The sequence below is a fragment of the Anguilla anguilla genome, chromosome 18, assembly GCF_013347855.1.
Source record: "Anguilla anguilla isolate fAngAng1 chromosome 18, fAngAng1.pri, whole genome shotgun sequence".
Lineage (NCBI taxonomy): Eukaryota > Metazoa > Chordata > Actinopteri > Anguilliformes > Anguillidae > Anguilla > Anguilla anguilla.
This window is the reverse complement of record NC_049218.1, coordinates 10,807,650-10,829,908: the sequence shown is the minus strand read 5'-3', so window position 1 is coordinate 10,829,908 and position 22,259 is coordinate 10,807,650. Positions and strand designations below refer to the sequence as shown.

General features: G+C 49.0%; 1 protein-coding gene across 6 annotated transcripts in view; it reads right to left on the bottom strand.

Annotated features, from left to right (window-relative positions):
• Positions 1–22,259, bottom strand: part of fgfr2 (fibroblast growth factor receptor 2) — a 49,180-nt gene that overhangs the window by 22,778 nt on the left and 4,143 nt on the right. For 4 of the 6 annotated variants that reach the window (XM_035400266.1, XM_035400267.1, XM_035400264.1 and 1 more), the window contains exons 2-6: positions 21,669–21,925; positions 13,996–14,262; positions 12,172–12,246; positions 6,985–7,154; positions 3,995–4,118 (exon numbers count right to left, since the gene is read on the bottom strand). In XM_035400266.1, coding sequence (XP_035256157.1) covers positions 3,995–4,118; positions 6,985–7,154; positions 12,172–12,246; positions 13,996–14,262; positions 21,669–21,849 — 817 coding nt within the window. In that variant the 5' untranslated portion in view covers positions 21,850–21,925. Of the gene's footprint in view, positions 1–3,994; positions 4,119–6,984; positions 7,155–12,076; positions 12,132–12,171; positions 12,247–13,995; positions 14,263–21,668; positions 21,926–22,259 lie in introns of those variants that run through there. The other 2 variants (XM_035400268.1, XM_035400269.1) reach the window with 2 other exon arrangements.

Below are 22,259 nucleotides of genomic sequence, written 5' to 3'. Positions count from 1 at the left end.
ACGCATCTTTCAGCACTGCAGCGAACAGTAGTCCATGGGAGACTTTGGGAGCGCCTGACGGTTCGGGACAGTAGCCGCAGCGTTTCAGCATCTTTAACGTGATGTCATCAAAAACATTTCTCAAGATAAAGAAAGAACGGAACGGACAGGACGCCAGGGTGCCGTATTTCTCCCTGAGGGTGCTGTGGCAGCAGTAGAGCGTATGCTGGATACTGGCTTAAAGACAGTGGATCTGCACTATATCCAACACCACCAGCCAATTAGACTGTGATTACTTCCCTCACAAAGCAAGCAAGCTGCTCGGTCCCCGCTGGATAAGAAACCCATCCGCAAAGCCAGCGGAACGCTTTTCCAATAAAAACTCTATTGCAACATTTTTTCCTTTTTCTTTTTCCCTTTACCTATCCTTCATACTCAAGACAGCAATAAATGAGCAGTCTGATTTAAAGTCACAGGAATAATATAAGCATCTTTTCATTAAAAAACCATCCAGTACTTCCCACCCCTCACCCCCCCCCCACCCCCACAGCCCCCCAAAATCTACCCAAACCAAAGTTCACCACATTCTTTTTCCAGCAAACATTTTGTCCGCAAATCCAAACAAAGCAGGGACAATACACTCTTTCACATGCTGACTGTCTCCATAACAATCACCCCCTCCCACTTGTGTGATGTCACTCTGCCCCCCAACATCAGACTCAGGGGTCTACGGTGGAGGGGGGGGAGGAGATGGGAGGAGCAAAAAGAAGATAAGAAAGGGAGAGAGAGAGGGAGAGGGAGGGAGAGATGTGTGAGGGGGTGGGAAAATAATGGAAAGAATAGAGAGAATGTGACAGATGGAGAGTGAAAAGAAAGAGAAGAAGGAAGAAAGAGGGTAAATGAAAGGCCAGGAGTTTGCTCCCTTTAGTTTGGTGACTGATTATATGTGTCTCTGCATCTCTCTGTATGCCTGTCTGTGTGTTTCTTTGACTATCGGACGGCTGTTCTCTCCATCAAATTCAAACCTTCATTCATACCCAAATTCAAATATACTATACTGGCATGGCCACACATCAGCCAAATATTGCTGATGTACTGCTACGCACAAACAACAACGCACACACATACACACATATAAAACACACTTACAGCGCAATGGAGAAAAAGTATTCCCATCTCTACCCGTTCTATTTTAAGATGAATATGACTGTATTTGTCTCCAGTCCCTGGGCGCACTAAGAGGGCACCGAAAGTTCACCTCATCAACAGAAACAAAAACACCATTAGAATAACAAAATGAATCCACCTAATGCTTTCTGTGACCACTAAAGGCAACAGAAGGAGACTGATGTCAACAGTGTGCAACCACATCCAAGAAGCAGAAAAGTAAAAGCATGTCTGTGTGTATGTGTGTGCATGGTTTGTGTCTAGCAGTGTAAAGTCTTTTTTTAAAACACCACATGAAAGCAGCCCTGGGCAATCAGGCAGAGTCTACAGAGCCAAAGACACAAGGCCAGGCCACCACTACACCTCTCCACTCACTCACTCACTCACACACACACACGCGCGCGCGCACGCGCAGACACACGCACACACACACACACACAAACCCAGTAGAGCATGGTGAAACATTTTAACGTTTCATTATGTAAAAATTAAATGGAGGGCCGTTTGCAGGTTACTGTGACCAGGAGCCATTCGTCCATCTCAAATCTCAATAAATCTGCCAATGAAGTCATTACTGAGGTATTCGTGTCTGGCTGGAGAAGAGGTGGACAGATGGGACAGTCCGTGGTGTCCAAGCGGGACCAGTGGACTCTGGGTAACTTGTTAGCCTGGCACTGCCTGTTCCGGGGGTCACGACCAGGGGACGAGGTTTAGGGGGCATCTGCATGGGCTGCCTTGTGAGGAAAATTGGGGGGCCAAATATAGGGGTTCTAAATGGAGGAGAGGAAGAACAGAGAAAGAGGCCGAGGGCGTCCAGGGGAATGTGGGTGCCATCCGTCTACCAGACACCCCTCGCGCCCCACACCCCAGCCCTGACCCACTTTTCAGTTCCATCAAAAACGCGATTTATTGGCACGACGTACTTGAGGGTTTTCAACGGGTTTACAAAAACAACCAGCAACGCTGTTCGACTGCAGGTACTTACGCAATCAAAACAATTGTACACTATAACGCTTCAAACATGGATGTGGACGTTTCTCCCTCACTTTTTCTTCTTCTCTCTCCACCCCATCTCACTTTCTCTCTTTCTGTGTTTTTCTCTCAGAAATAGAACAAATAAAACAGAGGGAGTGGGAGCTGGAGGGGGGGAGAGAGTGGAGTCACACAGAAGAAGGGGTTTACAGCTCCGCAATAAAAACAGAGAACAAAACAGAGCTAAAGAGTTTGAAAGAGAGCTTTAGTTAATCCCAGAGACTGACTGGGGGAGAGGCCAGAATGCGCAAATGTATGTGGACGTCAGAGGGGGGGGGGGGGGTTGTGTAGTGAACCATCTGGGTAAACACCCCGAGAACCCAATTCCACAGGATCCCACAGGCAGAACCTGACCGGCCACCCTACCCCCCCAGCAGTCCCTCAACCGCCATCGCCATGGAGATCCAGACTAAACCAAAACGGCCTTTTTCAGGGCCGGCAAGGTCGGCGAGAGGGAGGGGATTTATGTTACTCACATTCCCGCCATTGTATCCCGCAGAGGCCTGGCAACATGGCTAGCGCTATCCCAGGATCCTTTCTTCACCCAGAAGCCTACAGGTGGGCCTGCTCACGGTCATGTGTGTATGTGTGTTTAAGACTGGCCCGTGCAATGGGACCATCCAGCTAACACGCTGCCCATCAATACCCCTGGGGGGGGGGGGGGGTGCTACCAAACCACCCCCTGCTTCATCACTTCTTTCCCAAGAGCCCCAGAACTGAGTCACAGCCCCAGGCAGTCCAGTAACACTCACTGCCGACACTCCCAGCCACAGCCACATACTCCAAAAGTCACTCTACCTTGGTTCCTACAACGTGGACAGGACCTCTGCCGAGCACCCAGTACCTGTTCACTCAACCCCCAGGGTGAAATCTGATCATAATTAAACAAATATCACTGCTTGCCACCATGAGCATAGTAGTGTGTAACCGGGAACCCTCCCTCTTATGAATCACTGTCCAAATCCTGTCCCTCAACCAGACTTCTGTTGCTCATTAGCTCATAGTGAACTCAGCAAGTTCTGAGTGTTTGCCTTGCATGGGGGTTGGTTTACTCAGAGTGTATCTATGCTGCACTGGAAGAGAGCTAAGGGGAGGAAATGCTACCAATCTGCTGACTTCTGTACCAACCCACCAAGCTGACACACACAGGTACACACAGTCAGCTACTACTCTCTCTCTCTCACACACACACACACACACACACACACACACACACATGCATGCAAGCACACACACACACACATACACATGCACACGCACACACACTTTCACATACAGGCACACACACACACACACACACACACACGTACCCCCACACACATGCACATGCGCACACACTTTCACATACACACACAGACACACACACACACAGTATCCTGCACTGATGCACTCTGTAAAGCTGTTACAAAGGGCAGCGTTAACTGAGCGTCAAATGAGTAATGTTTAGACGATATTAAAAGCGTCACCTCCGGGTGTCACGGCTGTAATTATAGCAACCTGTAAATGTGTTTGCTTTGTCCCCTACTGAGAATTCTGTCATGGCAGATAGAGGAGGGGGGGGGGGGGGGGTGGGGGGGGGGGGGCAGACGCAGACGCTTGCATAAAGACCTCGCGAATCTCGTCCAACACAATTTAGGCCACGTGATCAACGGACATCTGACTGCACAGATACACATTGAAGGCACAGACACACCTGGACCTATCCGCCTGTCTGCCTGTACGTGGAGGCACGTGAGCTTGTCTGTCTGCCTGTCCCTGCTGATGCTCCTCAACGTGATCTCGAGACACGGTGGCGAGGCTCCATCGGCTGACTCACCCACTACATCCAGAGTGTAGGTGTGGTTGATGGATCCATACTGGTTCTCCACCAGGCAAGTGTAGTTTCCCTTATCCGATGGCACCACACTCTCCATGATAAGGGTCCAGTGTTGGTGTCGTACCTGCAAGCAGACGAAATGTAAGAACTGAGAGCATCACACACACGGGCGCACACACACACACACACACAACCCCGCACAAAAGCCGTGATGCACTGAGGACTGACTCCAGACATTTGTATTGCAGCAAAACTCCAAAACAACACAACCGCCCCCAGTAAAACAAACAGCTGGTTTGGGACTTCTTCAACCCAAATCTTTGTGGTGCCCCCTTTTGTTTTTAATCAGTGATTGTTTAGTTCAGCTGCTGGGGCCCTGTCAGACTGGAATAAAGATGGGAATCCCGGGTATGAGACGGCAGAGAGAAGAAAGGAGAGGAGAAGAGAGGCGAGCAGAAGAGGGGAGGGGAGAGGAGAAGGGAGGAGAGAGAAGCAGGGGTTGACCCAGATGACTGTGGCTCACGCTGTGAGGTCTGCTTGCCCTGCACTCTCTCTGCCACATTACAGGGAAAGTGACCTCAAGCGTGCGGAGAACGACCCCAAACACACCGCCCGCCCCCACCCCAGGAATCCTGGTCCCGCTGACCCAAGCCCAAACCTGCTGCACGCACACCTACAGTGTATCAGCTGATTCAAGATGTTCTAACTTTGAGAATTAAACCTTTCAACTGATTGGTGCAGTCCTGCCAATTGTGAATATGGGTCAAAACACATTTTCCTCTTAAATTTACTGGGCCCACTTTAATAAAAAAAAGAAGGCAAAATAACAACCCGGAAATCTAACAATTAATTTTTATACTTTCCATCGCGTCAGCTTATCTCTCACATTTATCCATCCACTACAATATACAGTACATGGACCAATATGTATACGCATTTAGCGATACATGCATATATACATGCACCATGCCCTTAGAGAGCTCCAGCTCTAGTGATCACCCCTTCCCATTAAACATCAAACAGCACATCATAAACTCTTGGGAAAGTGTTGGCGTGAGCACTTTGTTTCTGTGAGGAGGCGAGAGTGAGCAGGGGAGTGAGGCTCTGACCCCCGGTGAGCTAGCCACTCCCACCCCGGGTTCCAGGCCACTCCCACCATGTCACTGGCCACTCCCACCCTGAGAGACTAATGATGGACTAACTTACAGACCTATGCACCTAAATCCATGAAGCAGTGCACAGTGCTATAATCAAATAAAGACAAAACCACCAGGTATGTGGAGATTATTAATAGGTTTGTTTACCTTAACGAGAAAGGTTATCGGGATTTGTTCTCAGGATCCATTAACCATTGTTTATTTAATCATTCTAGACCATTTGCCATTGACTGAAGTCTTATGTTTAGCTCGGAAAAAGGCCCCGAACCACCTAAGAGCAGGATTGTGTGTCCTCTTGGTTTCTGACAATGCTGCTTTGAGTTTCACGGAATGGGGTCCATCCAAAAGCACACAGAAAGGAACACAAACAGCACTGAACCTTCACCCAGAAAAAAAAAATCACCAGACCTAAATCAAAACGCAGTCCGTCACAGAGATGGAATTCAAGATCTTCGGGAGAACTGCCTCTCGGAGTAAATTTACCACCGACAGCGAATAAAATATTGAGATATTCGCGATTTCCATGATCCTTGCCTTCAGCTATTCCAAACAGACAATAAAAATCTCATCGTGCCTCACCTGGTGCAGACAGCACTGAGGGGAGTCACACAGACTTGGATGAAAATGGGCACTATCAGTTTCACAATGATCTCTTTCCATTTTTATTAATTTACTTCTGAATCTCTTTGCACGGTAACTCCTGTTGCCCAGGGTTCAAGGACACCTTTCGGCCTGTCTCTCAAAGTTTGCTTCTCCAGTTTTTTTTTTTTTCATTTTGTGTAGAAAGAGGAACAAACAGGACTGATGTACAGGTCACTGGAACACCGGTCCTGCGTTAAACTTTAACCGCTCGCATTTAGAAGCTCTCTGAAAACACTACATTCCATTCGAAGGTACGCTACCGTTTTAGCGATGTGGTAAACAGCTGCGCTGTACACTGAAAGAACAGCTAATGAACCTTCCCATAATGCCCCCCTTCACACTATGCCTTCTATAGGGTTTATGACTTTCAGCTCTGTGGCTAACCAGTCCATTTACATGGGTTTGGATGCAACTTTCTATACTTCCCAATGCTTTAATATCTGAGGAACTTCAATATAATATTCTGTGACTCATTCCCCCTCTCCACTAATTAAAAGTGCTTTTTCCATTTTCGTTTATGTAGTCATTCTCTCATATACATTTTTTTTTGCATGATGTGGTTTTGTCAGGAAATGGAGGGGGCTGGTGGCGGCAGGGAAGGGGGGGTGTGGTTGGAGGGTGCATGTCCCATTTCTAGCATTGGCATGATTGAGCGAGCCCAATTCCATACACCCTTTCCTCCTATCACCACCCCTGTGTCCCCCCCCTCCCCACTCCCACCGGGTCATTGAGCTATCGGTAGGGCACCCCCTGTCTGCAGAAGTCAGTACATACTGCCAAAGGCAACTGAAGGAAATCGTAACAAAAATCATGAATCCAAACAATGTAAAGGAAATATCATGTTGATTTAAGACCAGAAGAAATTAGTCCAATCAGCTCAAGCTATGTCTCTCTGTTGACGCCATGAAGCCATATAGGTTGTCCGCAGCCTTATTTGTAGTGTATAGCTAATTTTGAACATTTTGAATTTTTTATTTTTTTCCCTCTTTCACCATCGATGGAGTGTGTGTTTCATTAAAAACCTTATGTTAAAATGTATAAGAAAAGAAAGAAGATAAAGAACAGCTGTGACAATTGGGAAATCCGCAGGTGCAACTACAAATATACTTTCTGTAGTTTCACCTCACTTCGTTCAGGCAGTCATGTCAACATACTCAATTTCCCATGAGTCCCTAGGCTGACATTTGTTACCTTGTAGCCCCCCATGCGCTCCTCCTGTCGGAAGGGTCTGCTGTTCTTCAGCCAGCGCATTTTGGGCCGGGGGGTCCCCCCTGCCGCACACCGAAACTTCACAGTGTTGGCGGCGGGCACGGCGTGCAGCCTCTTCTCCATCTTCTCCGGCATCGTCCAGAACGGTGCCCCTACAGGTCAAGAGATGGAATTACAGATGTTAGTGGAATGGAATTCTTCATCAGGTCACAATTTTGCTTTCCCCTTTCTCTCCCCTTCTCATGTTTGTGTTCCATGGTTGTATTGCTTGAGTTCTATTGCGGGCCAGGCTACAGCTGAGTTCACAGCTGGCAGGAAAATGAAAACTCCAGCCTACAGGTACTTCAGCTCCACACATTTAAACATTTAAAACAAGCCTCCAGACAGAGTTAAATCCTAACTAGTGCACACTAATTGAGAAACACAATAGTTTTTAAAGCCTTGTCAGACAGACCCCACACATTCACCTGCCCCCACCCCTTCCAATCCCCACCCACCGCTGTCTGCGTCTCTCCGTGCTCACCCCAACCTGATCGTCATGGCAACATTCCAAAGATAACACCACAACCGCCACAGAGAAGCCACACAGATTAGAGGAAGAGACGCAGAGGGGCTGGGGGGAGACGAGGGAGGAGCTGTACAGCTACACCACCGAAAAGTGGAAAATTCACTTCGACCATTCGTTTTATCTTAAAACTGAGAACTCGCGGTTTTTTGTTATCGAGGGGGGAAATGGGGCCCCCGGGCTGGCGGGGGGGAAGGGGGAAACAGGCCCGGCGTGACCGAGGGGGCAAACGAAAACGGTTATTCACACTCCGGAGGAGAGCCTCAGCACACCAACCGTCCGCTAAACAAGAGGCCCGCCGCTCACCGTGAAGGGGGGGGGGGGGGGGGGGGGGGGGGGGGGGGGGGGGGGGGGGGGGGGGGTGGGGGGGGGGGGGGGACTTAAACAAAAACATATTCGGTTTCTTCGCAATAATTCTTCGCCGCTTCTTACGGGGGGAACTTTCAAAACCGCTGCCAAGAAGGTAACCAGACCACCGCGTCCAATTCAATTTCATTTCATTCTGTGTGAGGTTCTTATTTATTCTATTTTTTTTCTTTTCTTTTTCATTAGCGAAATACCTTCTGCTCAGACTCTGTTGTCTTATCTCTGGACGGAGAACAGGTCCCGCGTTTATCGACCTGATTTACTTGCTTTCGGGACGGTAAAGAGAATGCAGCTGAGAGGACTGCTCTGCTTTTTGAGAGGTCCCCCTGACCCCCCCCCCCCCCATCTCCAGGGCCTAAATGCTCAGCAGGCTGCTCCCCCTTTTCCTCCCCAAACCCAGCCTGGCCTCCCATACCCTCTGTGTTATCTAACTCCATTAACTTCAATCAGTTCAAATCGGTTCAGCTCAGCCCAATCCCGTTCAGCATAATGCAATCCAATTAAATGATTCAATTACAATTCATCAGTAGGCAAGACGGACAGGGCAACGCATTAGCATTTCAGACGGTGCGCATATAAACTACAACACAACAAAACACTTAAGACAGTTGTCTTTGTGTCCAGTGCCACCTCCTCTCCTCTCAGTATCCAGTTTGCTGTATTAGCATAATGCATTCTGAGTACCAAAATAGAGACATTTAACATTAAAATGCAATATAGTGTCACAGAATGAAACAGAAAGATGGAAAGAGTAATACCTATATACTATGAATATATAATGGAATGACAGAAAATATATTTTATGAGAAATTCAAACAAATCCTCTCTTTCTCTCTCTCTTCCTGTCTTTACTCTCTCTCTAATGAGATCCCAGAAACCCCCCCCCCCCCACCACCACCACCACCCGCCACTCCATCCAAAATAAACCCTTACACCTGTGTGAATGACCCCCTGACCACTCTAGCAGATGGGATGGGATGGGACAGAGGGGGAGGAGTCCCACTGGTGTCAATCACTGCCATGTCACACTTCAATACCTCCCCAACTCTCCCAGAGAGACAGAGATGTGCACGTTTGTGCCTTATTGATTGAGATTTCTTGTCATTGGCAAAAGGAAATATACTCAAATGTGTTGGGCCAATGAAGCATGTGACAATTTTATTTTCCTTTATTCTTTCTACCGCATGACATATTCTCCACTTTTGACACTGCATTATGCAACACTCTTTGGCAATGTGAATGTTTGCTATGCCAGTTCAGAAAACTGATATCGAAAATTTTTTTCAAGAGAACAAAGCAAGAGAGTAAGAGAGTAAGAGAGGGAGTGAGAGCGAGAGCGAGAGAGAGAGACAGAGAGAGAGAGAGAAGGAGAGAAAAGGGGGTTAAGAGGACAGAGACAGGCCGCAAAGGGAGGAGCTAACTGTGAGCTTCCCACCCTGGAGCGGAGGGGTGGAGCCCATAAGGCCCAAAAGCCAGGACAGTCACTCGAAGGAGCACAGAGCCTCCCCAATCCCAAAGGGGGGAAAAAAAGCAGCCAACAGCCAGAGAGCAGGGTCTTCATGAGAACCCTGAGTCAAGCAGTGTTCTCCTTTGACCTCCACTCATCTTCTTCTTTTTTTCTTTTTCACCTCCTCTCCTCTGTTCATCTTCCCCCTCAGCCGCGGCGACCGCGTCGCGTCCGCGCTGCGCTGCGACAGAGATCCGACGTCTCGGCTGGCAGCCGCGGCCGGACAGCGCGCGCATACCTCCATAATCGGGGAGTAAACAGACGCTTCCTCCCCGCCGCTGGACCACGCCAATTACTTTCATTCCCCGTCCCAGATCAACCGCTGGAGATGAAACGGCAGGCGCGGCGTCCCTTCGCTTTATTTTAAAACTCTGACCCGAGCTGAACTTTGACCCGAGCTGGGGCAGCTGCAGCCAGGCCAGGGGAGACTGATACACAAAACCGCATTTCCCAGAGAACCTGTCTGGAGGAGATGGACATCAAAGCCGCCCACCCACCTGATGATAGCCCCCCCACGCCCCCCCCCCCCCCCTGACACAGACATGCCCCATTCATCCTGTTCCTTAACTGACCCTACAACCTGCTGATTTCATCCTCATTCCAAATTTCCTTTGAATTCTGTCCATACTCTACTGAGCCCTTACTCAGTTTTACGTATATTACATTCTCCTCACATGTATATGAATGGTTTATGTTAGGAAGCTATAACATAGCATCCCAGCATCCACAGTTTAGAATGTTCCTCTAAAAAGGATATTCGCCTATTCGGAAAGCCAGACATTCCCCTCTCCTAAAAAGGGACGTTCCCGATCCTCAAATGGAACATGCTCCCATCCTGAAAACAGGACGCTCTTTTTTTCTACTCCAGTGGCTCTGCATTGTTTAGCCACCCAATCTGTTTCGACCCCTTCTCACAGAGAAGTTTTACCCACGATGCCCCACAGGTGAGCTGTTTTGTAGATGGACGTTGTGGCAGACCGTATTCCAGACTAACAGCTGTTAAGACCAGAACTGCATTCACATCCCCGGTCGAAGCACGCGCACGGTCAACTGCCACTGTGGCAACAGCTCTGCTCCACATTAAAAATCAGCACCCAGCCGCAAATTTAAAGAAAGAAAATAAGCAAGAATTTCCCCAACAAGGCATAAAAAACTGTGTGTTTGGCCTTTTCTTCAAATTCAAAATCATCTGCCAAAAACCTGTTGATCATCTTTAAGCGAGAGTCCGACGTCTCCTCCAATAACTTGCACTCTATTTCAAAGAGAAGCTCTATCCAATAATTTATTTATTTAATGGTTCAAAAAAGAATTTTTTCCATTGTTTTAGCTCTTTCAGAAAGCGATATGACTGTGTTCCAGACAAGGCAGAAACACAACCCTGCAGGGCCCTACTACACACACACACACACACACACACACACACGCACACGCACACGCATACATGCACATGCAGTCATGCACACACACACACACAAACAACACACACACACACACACACACACAGGCTGGGCCTGGTCTTGATCTAAACCAGAGCCTGAAAGTTAAAAGCCTTTCCCTCCCTCCTTCATCTTTTTTTTCTTTTCTGAATATTTAGGTTTTGATTTTTCAAAACACCAGGACGAAACTGGATATCCCTGCCAGAACAGATTGTGCTTTGTTTTCAAACAGCTTTATTACCAGCATAACTTTTTAAAGTTCTTTTTTTTTAACATACTTAATGAATTTCTAGCAATTATGGCCCATCTGTGCCGAAGAGAGACCCTCAACGCAATGGGATCTGTGTGGAGAAATTTAACAACCCAAAGAAGCCCCCATCTTTACTCCACTTTATGTGCCCTCTCACCGCCCACCCCCATGTCCACCCCCCACTACTTTCCCAGAACTCCGAGCAGCCCTGTCTTCTCCACACCCCCCCCCCCCCCAAAATCTTTATCAAATCCTAATTCCAAAACGTGTCTTACATCAGGGATCTGACAAACAGCATGTGGGGGCTTAATAATGGAGGAGTCCAGCTGATAGTGCCCTCCAGGCCCTGTACCTGAGCGCACTCAAAGAATCCGAGGAATCTGCAGACGCTGGGACGCTGACTGTGAGGTGCCTGCCCGTCTTACAAACAGCACCCCCCCTCCCCCCCCCTCCCCCCCCACGTCTCCACCGCCGTCAAAGCAGTCTGCAGCCCCCGGAGCTAAAATCACATCACCTGCTGATAACAGCAGCAAGAAGTCTGGAGCTGCCATCACGTAGTCGGATAAAGACACACGCGCACGCACACACATAAATTCTGTGCTCATACATTTTTGCATTCACAGAGGTCGAACTAAAGTACCTGACTGAACAGCCCATACCTTTTTTTTTTTTTACTTCTCTGAACCAATTTTTATTACTTTTCTCTGCCAATTCTTAACGCTAACGCTACAGATCTACTGCTGCACTGGGGGAAAGCAACAGCAGGGAGCTCTGTGGCATTTCTCACAAAGCTCATAGGTGCTGAGCAACATTCCCATCATGCTTTGCAGATTAAGGACCGCAGGAAGGTTACAGAAGAAGAAAAAAAAAAGGAGGGCACGGCCGTTCCCGACTCCGGCTGACGCATCTGTTCGCCCCCGCGGCCCCGCCCCCGCACCCCAGGTACTCACGCATCTGTTCGCCGTCGGCGGCCCCGCCCCCACGCCCCAGGTACTCACGCATCTGTTCGCCCCCGCGGCCCCGCCCCCGCACCCCAGGTACTCACGCATCTGTTCGCCGTCGGCGGGCACGTCCTCGGACCGCTCGGTGTCATCTTCATCATCGCCGGACGAGATGGCGTCTGCAAAAGGACACGGTGCTTAGTACTGAGATCACCGCCCGTTCAGAAGAGCACACAGTGTCAACATGTCTAAGGAAGTACACGCACATGTGAGCACACACACACACACATACACACACATGCGCACACACAGGTTTGGTAAGAACACACTACAAGAAATAGTTCTCGAATTTCAAAACTTTGAAAAACAGAGGCGAAGGCTTGCTCAACCACTTAAAAGAAACCTCTTTCAAAATTCCGCCCGGCTGCAGTTGACAGACTCAGGATAGACCTGCTCGTGTGGAGCTGCTCTCCTCTTAGTAACGCTGGGGGTCACGCACGCTCAACTTGCTCGAACGTAACAACCTTCGCCAAATCAGTCCGCCTTTCTGTACACCCACTGACTGCCTGTGAACCAGACGGACTGTCTGTCTGGTCAGTGTTACAACCCCCCCCCCCCCTCCACCCCCTCATTTCAGAACCCATGATTTTATGACATTTGAGAATTCCAACACTGCACTGCGAGTGTGAGATTACTGTCTTGGGACTCTTCAGCATGCAGCACACTACACAGAACGTACACCATGTTGGGAACTAACCCTACCTAACGAAGCTGTGTTGGTGTGAGACGAGGGGCGGGAGCTGGAGAGCTTGCAGCGTGAGGTGTTCCGCAGCGCTGTGCTGCACATGCAGGGGCGCCTGAGTTTGGAAAATGAAGCGGTGGATGGCAGCGCACGGGGCTAGCCTCCGCCCAGTTATTAAATATAGCGCGCGCGGCCTTGGCGCGCTGGCGCTGTGGAAGGCTGCCATCATCATGCGGGCGCGCTCGGGGCGCTGGAGCTCGGAACGCCGCCACCCCAGCGAGAAGCTCGAGGCGCAGAAATGCGATTCTTGGAGGGGCGGGGCTCAGAACGCTCGGACCTGCTGCCATGACGAACCAGACCAACAGCTGGACGGTGAGCATCGCTAACTTTGGCCAATCCAATCCAGCAGGTGACGCTGCCAAACTCAACCTCCCTTTTCTATAAATGTCTCTTTCACCACAGTGCCCTTACATGCTCAACCCAGTCAAAAAGTTGGCCCTGAAAAGGTTATGCAAAACAAAACTACAGCACAAGCTTGAGAACCTCAAAATCTACACAACAGCGAGAGCGACGTGTTCAACGTAGAGCTACAAAACATCAGCTCTCGTTAGAGCTAAAAGCTTATAACCCAATTGCAATGTCTACTGCATTCTACAGCTAACACGGGGCGCAGTCCATCCTCAAGATCTGAGATGTGTGTGCAGGGTCAGGGGGTGGAGTTCACCAGTTTGTCACACAGCAAGTGTCCCTCTAGATAACTGAGGATAATGCTAGGGTAGAGGCAACAAGAACACCCATCTCTGCTCGGTTTCAGACCAGCCACTCCAGCCAACCAGTCGCTAACGTACTGAATAGCCTGTCAGGGCTTGTGGCAGAAGCAGAGAAGCCCGGGGGTGTTCAGCACCAGACAGGACATCGAGCCTGATACTGGAGATCAGCGGTAAAATACTGATCCTGAAGGGGCTGAACAGTCTGTTCTCGCCATCTAACATTATGTTCTCGCATTCTTAATCCAGGGTCAATTACAAGCCACGACCCAACCACCACCCAATCGCTCCCCAACCAAATCCCATCCACCCCGCTCCTAAACCTGCCCCCCCCCCCCCCCCCCCCCAGAGGCCCGTCGCCCTCGGCGACTGCGCCGCCCGCGCCGCTGCTTCCGCGGCGGCTCCCGCCGACGACTCACCTGTGACGTTTACAATGAAGCAAAGCGTTTCGCTGCCCAGGGGGCCGACCGCGGTGCACGCGTACAGGCCCGAGTCCTTGGGCGTGGCGTCGCGGATCTGCAGCCACTCCTGGCCTATCAGGGTGCGGTTGCTGGGCCCCAGAGAGGAGCCGTCTTTCGTCCAGGTGACGGTGCCCGCCTCGGGGAGCGGGCAGCTGAGCTTCACCAGTTCACCGGGGTGCACGGAGCACACTGTCGGCTTAGAGATTTGGTATTTTGTCGGAGGCTCTGCAGACCGGAGTGAGGAGGAGGAGGAGGAGAAGGAGGAAGAGGAGGAGGAGGAGGAGGAGGAGGTGTAGGAATGGTGACAGGGTGCACAGAAAAGAGGGAGGGTGGGAGAGGAAGAAGCAGCAGTTTTAAGAAAAAAAAACCACCACAAACCCCATGGATGCACTGAATTAAAACAAATGCAGGCAGAACAGAAGCCCCAACAATAACAATATTATCATAAATATGAATTAATAAACAGTGACGATCGCAGCAGCAGCGACTGGAGTAACCCTGTGAGGATCCCACATTAAGCTCACTTTACTCTCACAGGTAAGCCATAATTACACCCTTTTGCTCAGGCATGCAGTTATGAACCCAGCAAAGTGCATGGAATTAAGAGCGCGGGGAAGTGCTGTGCTGGCCAGAATTAACCCTTTAATTCCGCCCTCCCCCCTCGTCCCGACAGAATGAAAAGCAGTCCGCGTGAGAAAGAGACGTAGAATAGAGGCGGGCTTCCCAGACAGACAGAGAGAAGGAGGGCAACGAGAGAGCCTTCGAGTCAACACAAAAAACTGCTATTAATACCGTACGTGCGCACGCACACACACACACACACACACATACACACACACACAGTCCTCTAACTGCATGTACCTCCGAGTCAACTCAAGTCTGTAGACCTCAACGCACAGTAAACCCTTTATTATCAAAAAAATTGGCAAGGGTTCAAGTCCCTTTTTATTACACTCTGAAAAGGAACGTGTGTGTTCCTTTTCAGGAAAAGGGGGTGAGATGAAATGAAGTTAGCGGGAAAAAAAAAAGTCTTTAGCAACAATAAAAACTAATAATGATACGGGGGGGGAAGAAAACGTGTTCGGGACTTGTCTCGTGCGTTTTTGGCTGAAGATAGACAGAAATAATTAGAGACACTGAGGCACTCCCAGCATTTCCTGTTCCAGCACACCTCCCCCAAAAAGCATTCCACCCCCATTGTGTACTCAGTGTTCCCCTGTGCAGGAAGGGAAAGCCATTTCACTCGCACAGGGGAGACTGGGGCCAGAGCACGTGAGCTTAAACACTCCCCCCGGGCACACTGCCCCACGCAGGTATGGTTCCGGTAACACCACTTTTTTCTTTTTTTTTCACTCCGGATATAATTAAGCTTTTGTTTCTCCCTTTGAATGCGTAGTCTCGGAAAGAGTGTCGTCATCGATCAATGGAATTTGAATTCTTACTCTCGAATTCTCATTCCACGAAATGAATGTTTTGATTGTTTTGTTTGTTTTCTTTTGCTAAGGTGTTTTTATTGCTCGTTTTTGACTGTGTGCTTCCCTGTACTCCATGATGAAAGCCTGAGGGGAAAGGCTCACTCTCTCTACAGCGCACAAGCTGCTAGGTGTTTCTGTCGCTCCAACTCAGCGCGGAGACCGTCTGATATTGTACAGCAGTTAGGACTACACCAGGAGACACTGCTTCAAGAGACAGACTAATGAGAGCTACAAGAGGCAAGGCTAACAGGCCAGGGCATACATATATATATATCAAATACTGAATGAGAAAGCCTAAGCAAGAGAGAGAGAGAGACTACAAATGTCATCTGGTCTTTGTGAAGCACCTCACACTCTCCTTTCCTCTGACTAATTTAAATTCTATTAAATTAATTAATTTTAATAATATCAAATGTTTAAATACATTTTCCAAACTTTACAGAAAAAAACCAGTAACAGAAACAAACTGTAAAATGTATTTTTTCTCTCTCACTCAGGTCAATTCAAAGTGATGTATTGGCAAAATATGCATATAATTTACATATTGCCAAAGCTAGTAAGAAAAACTAAAACAACTAAAAAGAGTGTTTTTTTAACATTTAAAAAGTCTTCCTCTAAAACCATCTCTCATCACCCCTATCTCAGTGACAAATGTCTCTCACCTCATCACCCCTGCCTGCAAGCCTCCCCCAAAAGGCCACCCCTGACCCTGCCCCTGACCCTTGCCCGACCCCTCTGACACCTTGAGGATGCCAGATTATTCATGGGAACCTCCGCACCTCTGTCCAGACAAGCGGCCAGAAAAGGGTCCCTCCCTCTCCTCCACACGATGGCCCGAATGCGGATGAAAGAAAGCCGCGTCTCTCACTGAGGGCCGGAGAGAAACGCGGCCTCCTTTTCTGCTCCAGGAAGGCTCGGACAATACTGAAACCCGCTGAAACCCGCTGAAACCCGCACACACAGGCTGCAACCCCCCACGCCCCACCCCCCTGCCCTGGGAGAGAAGTCTGAAGTGAGCTCGTCTCTCACGCAGACAGCTGACTGTCGGCCATTATCGGCCAGCTCAGCAATGATCAGGTGAGACGGCTGGCCCCCGCTCTGCCCCCCCCCCCCCAAACACACATGTTGTTCACAGCTCCGCCGCAGTCTCTGATTGGTGTCGCCTGGCTCCCGAAAACCTGCAGAGGTACTGAGAATCCAATTTTCACACTATCAATCTCTCCTTTACCTCATTCAGCCAGCCAGCTGTCCCCACAGTCTGGCTGTCTGTCTGTCACTGTCTGTTAATGGAACTGAGGTTAGTGCTGGAATACTGAACACTGTCTACGGTAGAAAAGAGTCTAAAAGAACCAGCCCCACCCCCTGTGAAAATGTAACAATCTATGATAAAATATTCCTTAATAATCATCTTTTCCACTCCCTTCTTTCAGTTTTCCTCCCTTGTTCATTCTCTCTCTCTGCTGGAGATATGTACCAGTCCCACAGTCTGAACACTCAACCCCCCACCAGGTCTCATCCTCCTCTCTTCCTCATTCACCGGTCACGTCCTTAACCTTTAGCTCTTTTTCATTCTAATCTCTCCGACCACTTTTTGCATTCAAATTGCTGAATTCCTGCAGCCTTTATTGGCATCACAAAAGCAGGCCCCCTTCCGAAAAAAAAAAAAGCGGGCTTCTCCGCGGACGACTAAGGGGCACCTTGCCAGCCCGACAAGATGGCCGAATCCGGGCACCTCCGCTCGTCTGCTTTCCATCTGAATGGGCGGGGGTCCCTTCCGTGTCCCTCAGGCAGAGAGCCAGCCTCGTCTCACACCGACGCGCCGCACCCGAACCCTGAGCCAGGGTCACATCCCCAAACCCAGGAGCCAGGCTGCTGCTCAGGGTTTAAACACTGACCGTTCCCTTAAGAGCACAGCAGCAATAGGGAATCAACCCCACAACACTCTGGTCACAAGTGCAACACTGTCATTCCTAAATCACCCTTTTGGCATGAGGGAAGCATTAACACGTGCTATTTTATTACACCCCACCCCCCACCCCTGAGATCATATTAAAAAAACTCCCATTTTATTTTGAATCAATTTAAAATACATCTTTAACTGCAGCAATTCAGGGTGAAAGGAAACGTGGCAGTGTCCTGCTATGGACTTGAACCTGCAACTGTCTGGTTGCAAAGTCTGATTCTCAGATCACCAGCTGACCTTATTCATTAGATGTGGTCTGCGGTCCACACTCCGAGCTGATCCGCGAGCGGGGCCAAACCATCTTACAACAAAGCCTCTTTTATAGCGCCTTTATCAGCCCGGGTTGAGATTGCGGAGCTAGGTGTTCTCAGGTGTATCAGCCAAGTCAAACAGACAACAATATATCTCTCCACACACACACACACACTCACACACACACGTACGCACACATAGTCGCGCACACATAAACACGCACACACACACACACACACACACACACACACACAAGCGCTATAAAAGCCCATTTCGTATTGTCCAGCAGCACAAGGCCGCCCAGGCTGCACTGTAAATAGGGATCAGGAGTTTGTTTAGAGGGAGAGTTCTGCTCTGCTAACAGTGAGACACACAGACAATAAAAGGTCAGACGATAAACCCTAAGCATAAGCTGCTACCTTAACATTCAACGGTCGATGGTTTTACAGTTTAGACTACTCTTTTAAAACATCAAACTGCCCGCAACGTCCTTAACCCTAACCCACTGAACACACTCTGACAGGCACACGTGAACACATACATGCATGCACATACTAACACATGAACACACACACACATACACACACTCACATACACACACACTTCAGAAAGAAAGAAGCACTTTTTCCCCTGCTGCCGACATGCTGAAGACCTCTTGCACGGTGGGGTCCAGAACATTCTTTCTAGCAGCACTGTTTCAGGTTTGGGAATTCTGGATTTCACAGGCTGTTTAAAATTACCCAGACACTGCGGAAGAATTACAAGGGCAGAAAGACCAAGAGACAAAGAGAAAGAGGGAGACAGAAAACTTGGGAGAGTGAGGGAGAAGGAGAAAGGGTGCAGACAGAGGGGAGGGGGGAGAAGGAGGGGGGGGGGACAGATGAAGAGGAAGAATAGTGTGGGAGGCAGGAGAAAGACCACAGGGAACTGGGGTGCAGGAGGATGGGGTGGTGACCATACTGGACCCCAAAATGTCACACAAACACAACCCTTCAACCGCAGACATGTCACCATCCGGTCAAATATAATCTTCAGGTCACAAAGTGGAAAGTTAATACAGAGCTACAAAGGCTGTCCGATGCGCTCTAATGACTAAAGTCAAATATAGTCCAACTGGGCTTTGGTTGCTAAGGCTAAAAATACAATTTTAAGAATAGAGAAAAAGTCAGCACTCGCCAAATATGTGCAAGTCTTCGTCTTTTTGATACATTTTATTTACAAGATGCAACAATCTACACGGACACATTTCGACTACTACCTATCCGCAGTGTGTTCATACTCACAAACAAAACTGGTCTTATACAAAGCATGAACATGGTGTCTGAATACAGATTCTGATTCAGCCAATTTAATAAGCCAGTCCAAATTACACACATTTTTCACCATTGTTTCTGATACCAATCTTGTAATTCTGGTTCTATACCTGTACTAGTCTCTGGTAAGCACTGGGGAGCCAGGATAATTGTTTGGAGGTGAAGAGCTACTCTGAATGGGGGTTTATGGCCATCATCACCACCATCATTAGCACTGTAATTACTGTGTTTAGCATCACCATTATTAGGGGAGATGGGGAGGGGGGTGTCCCCTTTCTGTCACCAAGCCTGATTGACATAAAGACGAGCAGAGCCCTAAACTTTGTCCCCTCTACACACACAGTCTGATCTCTTAGTCTGTTCCTTACACAGTCTGTTCCCATGACCTGTTTAGCACTCTTGCCGTTCAGAGCTATCTCTTTCAGCCTTTATAAAAACACGCTATACTTTACGTGTTACGTGAAACAGCAAACACACACACACACACACACACCAGAGAAAAACACAAACAAAACAACCAGGACAATTCTGTACTTTAGTTACAGACTCTGGCAGTACCTGAATGCATGCCCGTCAGAGTCCATAGCTGCATAACTGATATGGAAACTACAACACTTACCCCTCCCATAGACACTGCCTTAGGCCTCAAGTGGAGGAGGGGGGGGGGGTGAGGGAGTGGGTATTACTACACACCCCTGGGGTAATGATGGCAGACAAGGTGGCCTTACACTCATGACATCCTTACTACCTGTACAGGTGACAGGACAGCACCTGAGTTCTCAGTTTACAGTCATGTGACCAGAGATCCTCCCTGTCACATGACCCCAGGTTCTTCCTCCTAATCCCTCATCACATGACCCTGGCTGTTCCTTCCTAATCTGCAGTCACATGACCCTGGCTCCCTTCTCCCCTAATCCAGTCTTATGACTAAGAGCTCCTGCATAAATCCTCTTAAAAAGTTCCATAAATTGGGAACTGAGAGAACCAGGAGCAAGAAAAAAAAAACGTTTTAAGTCCAAAAAAGGAATAAATCTGTGGGACTGTGACATCACAGACACAATCTCTCACCATCTCTCAACACAACACCTGGGTGAGCGCTACCTGAGAGAGCCCCCCTCCAGCCCCCCACCTGGGAGCCAGGGGCCACAGGGGCACTTCCGAGCATTACATCATGCAGACCCTCCCCTGGTTACGGCCTGGGAAACAAATCCCAGGAATTTAACTCCTTATCTGCTGTACGGACTTTGATGAAGTGGGTTTCTGGCCCCATCCAGGAGGAATGAAGGGTGTGGCAACCCAGCTTCACAGCCTGCAGCCAGAGTGCCTAACTCACACACACACAGACACACACAGACACAGACACACACACTACCCAGCTTCACAGCCTGCAGCCAAACTACCTAACTCACACACACACACACACACACACACACTACCCAGCTTCACAGCCTGCAGCCAAACTGCCTAACTCAAAGACACACACACACACACAGTACCCAGCTTCACAGAGCCTGCATCCAGCTCACACACACACACACACACACAATAGTGCCAACACAAAAACATCCAATAGGCCATTACAATCCAAAATAAAATCCTAAATCACTTAGCGCCTTTATGATCAGAGGTTAAGCCATCCTGAAGGAAGCTCTGTAAAACCTGAGGCACACAAACAGACCGCGGCCTGCCAGCTGGCTGTCTCAGGATACGGAACCGATATGAAGGAATTAAGCCCTTTCAACGTAAAAGCAAACAGCAGAGAGAGCGGGCGGTCTGGCGACCACACTGCCACATCCATGCGCCTCCGCTGGGGAACTGCGTTTGCTTTTCCTGGAAAACCTCCGAGGTTCTGTTCAGTGGAAACACTTGCCCAACAAGTATGTGACATTCTCGCTCTCATCAACTCTCGTCAAAGGCTGCAGCCAAGAGGAACCGCTAACCTACAGCAGCAGAGCCAAGCCCTTACCTGAGCCTGAAAGGCCCTCACTGAGGGCCCCAATAAACTCCCACCCACTGACAGGCCCTTCCTGCTCTTTAATCATTCACACTTTGTGGGTAATCCCTTCACTTCTAACCAATTTTCACCTCATTCAGTGAAACTTCTCAGTAAACACACGTTTTTAAATATTGCCAACACTGTACGATCCAGGCAGGAGCACCAATGCCACAGAAATGTTGGAATGGGCAAGCAGTAATATGTTCAGTGTTAAATCGATTCAAGCAAAGACAGCACGAGCACAATCAGGTGTAAATGTACCCTGTCGGAATAAAATATACTCTGTCAGAGTTGATTTAACACTGAACATTTTACTCTGGCACCTCATTAATATAGTTCTGATAGCACATTTCAGTTCCCTGCGTCAAGCCTTCAATGAAATCACCGCAACGGGGCTTTTATTTGCATAAACAGAATTGTCACGGTTTTGACGGCTGACACAAGGGAAGAGAAAGTAGAGTAGTGAAGCTCCCCCCATCCCCAAAAACCCACATATGCCAACACACACACGCACACACACATACATGAGCATGAACATGCTCTCTTCCCTAAACCTCCATCAGTCCACTCCTCTCAGCCTTGTTCTCCTTTTCCCTCTTTCTCTCATTCCCCCAATACGAGTTCTTCCTCACCTTCCGGTTCAAGCGTCGTCTCCTCTTCCTCGGTGGCAGTGACGGGCGGCCTCGCCGTGGCAACACTTAGCAGGGACAGCAGGACCACGCCCAGCAACCACGCCCACATGGACATTCCCTTACTGGAGGGCGTGTTTCCCCATCCCACCCTCCTCCGCCTCCCCCTGGACTCTGACCCCATCTGAGGAGCTCCACCCAACCATGAACTGCAGGCTGTCCGGCCTGTCACTCACAGGAATGTCCCCCGGTCACCTGACCTGAGAGTGGGCGGGGCAAAAGTGAGGAAGAGGAGGATGAGAGGTGAAACAGGGATGAGAGTGGATGTAGAAGAGGAGAAAGGGAGAGAGGAGAGAGGTGCAGGTACGAAAGTCCAAAGAAAGAATAGAATTTGGTGGGGAGACAAAAGAAGAAAAAAAAACACAAAAAAAGTTAGAATCCTGTGAAAAAAGATCAGATTCACACATACACACTGTTATACACACACAAATTTCCAAACTTGTAGGCAACAGTTACAAAATGTCACTAAAGACGTATTCCCTGGACCACCTCTCTCTCGCTCGCTTTCTCTCTCACACACTCTTTCTCTCAGGA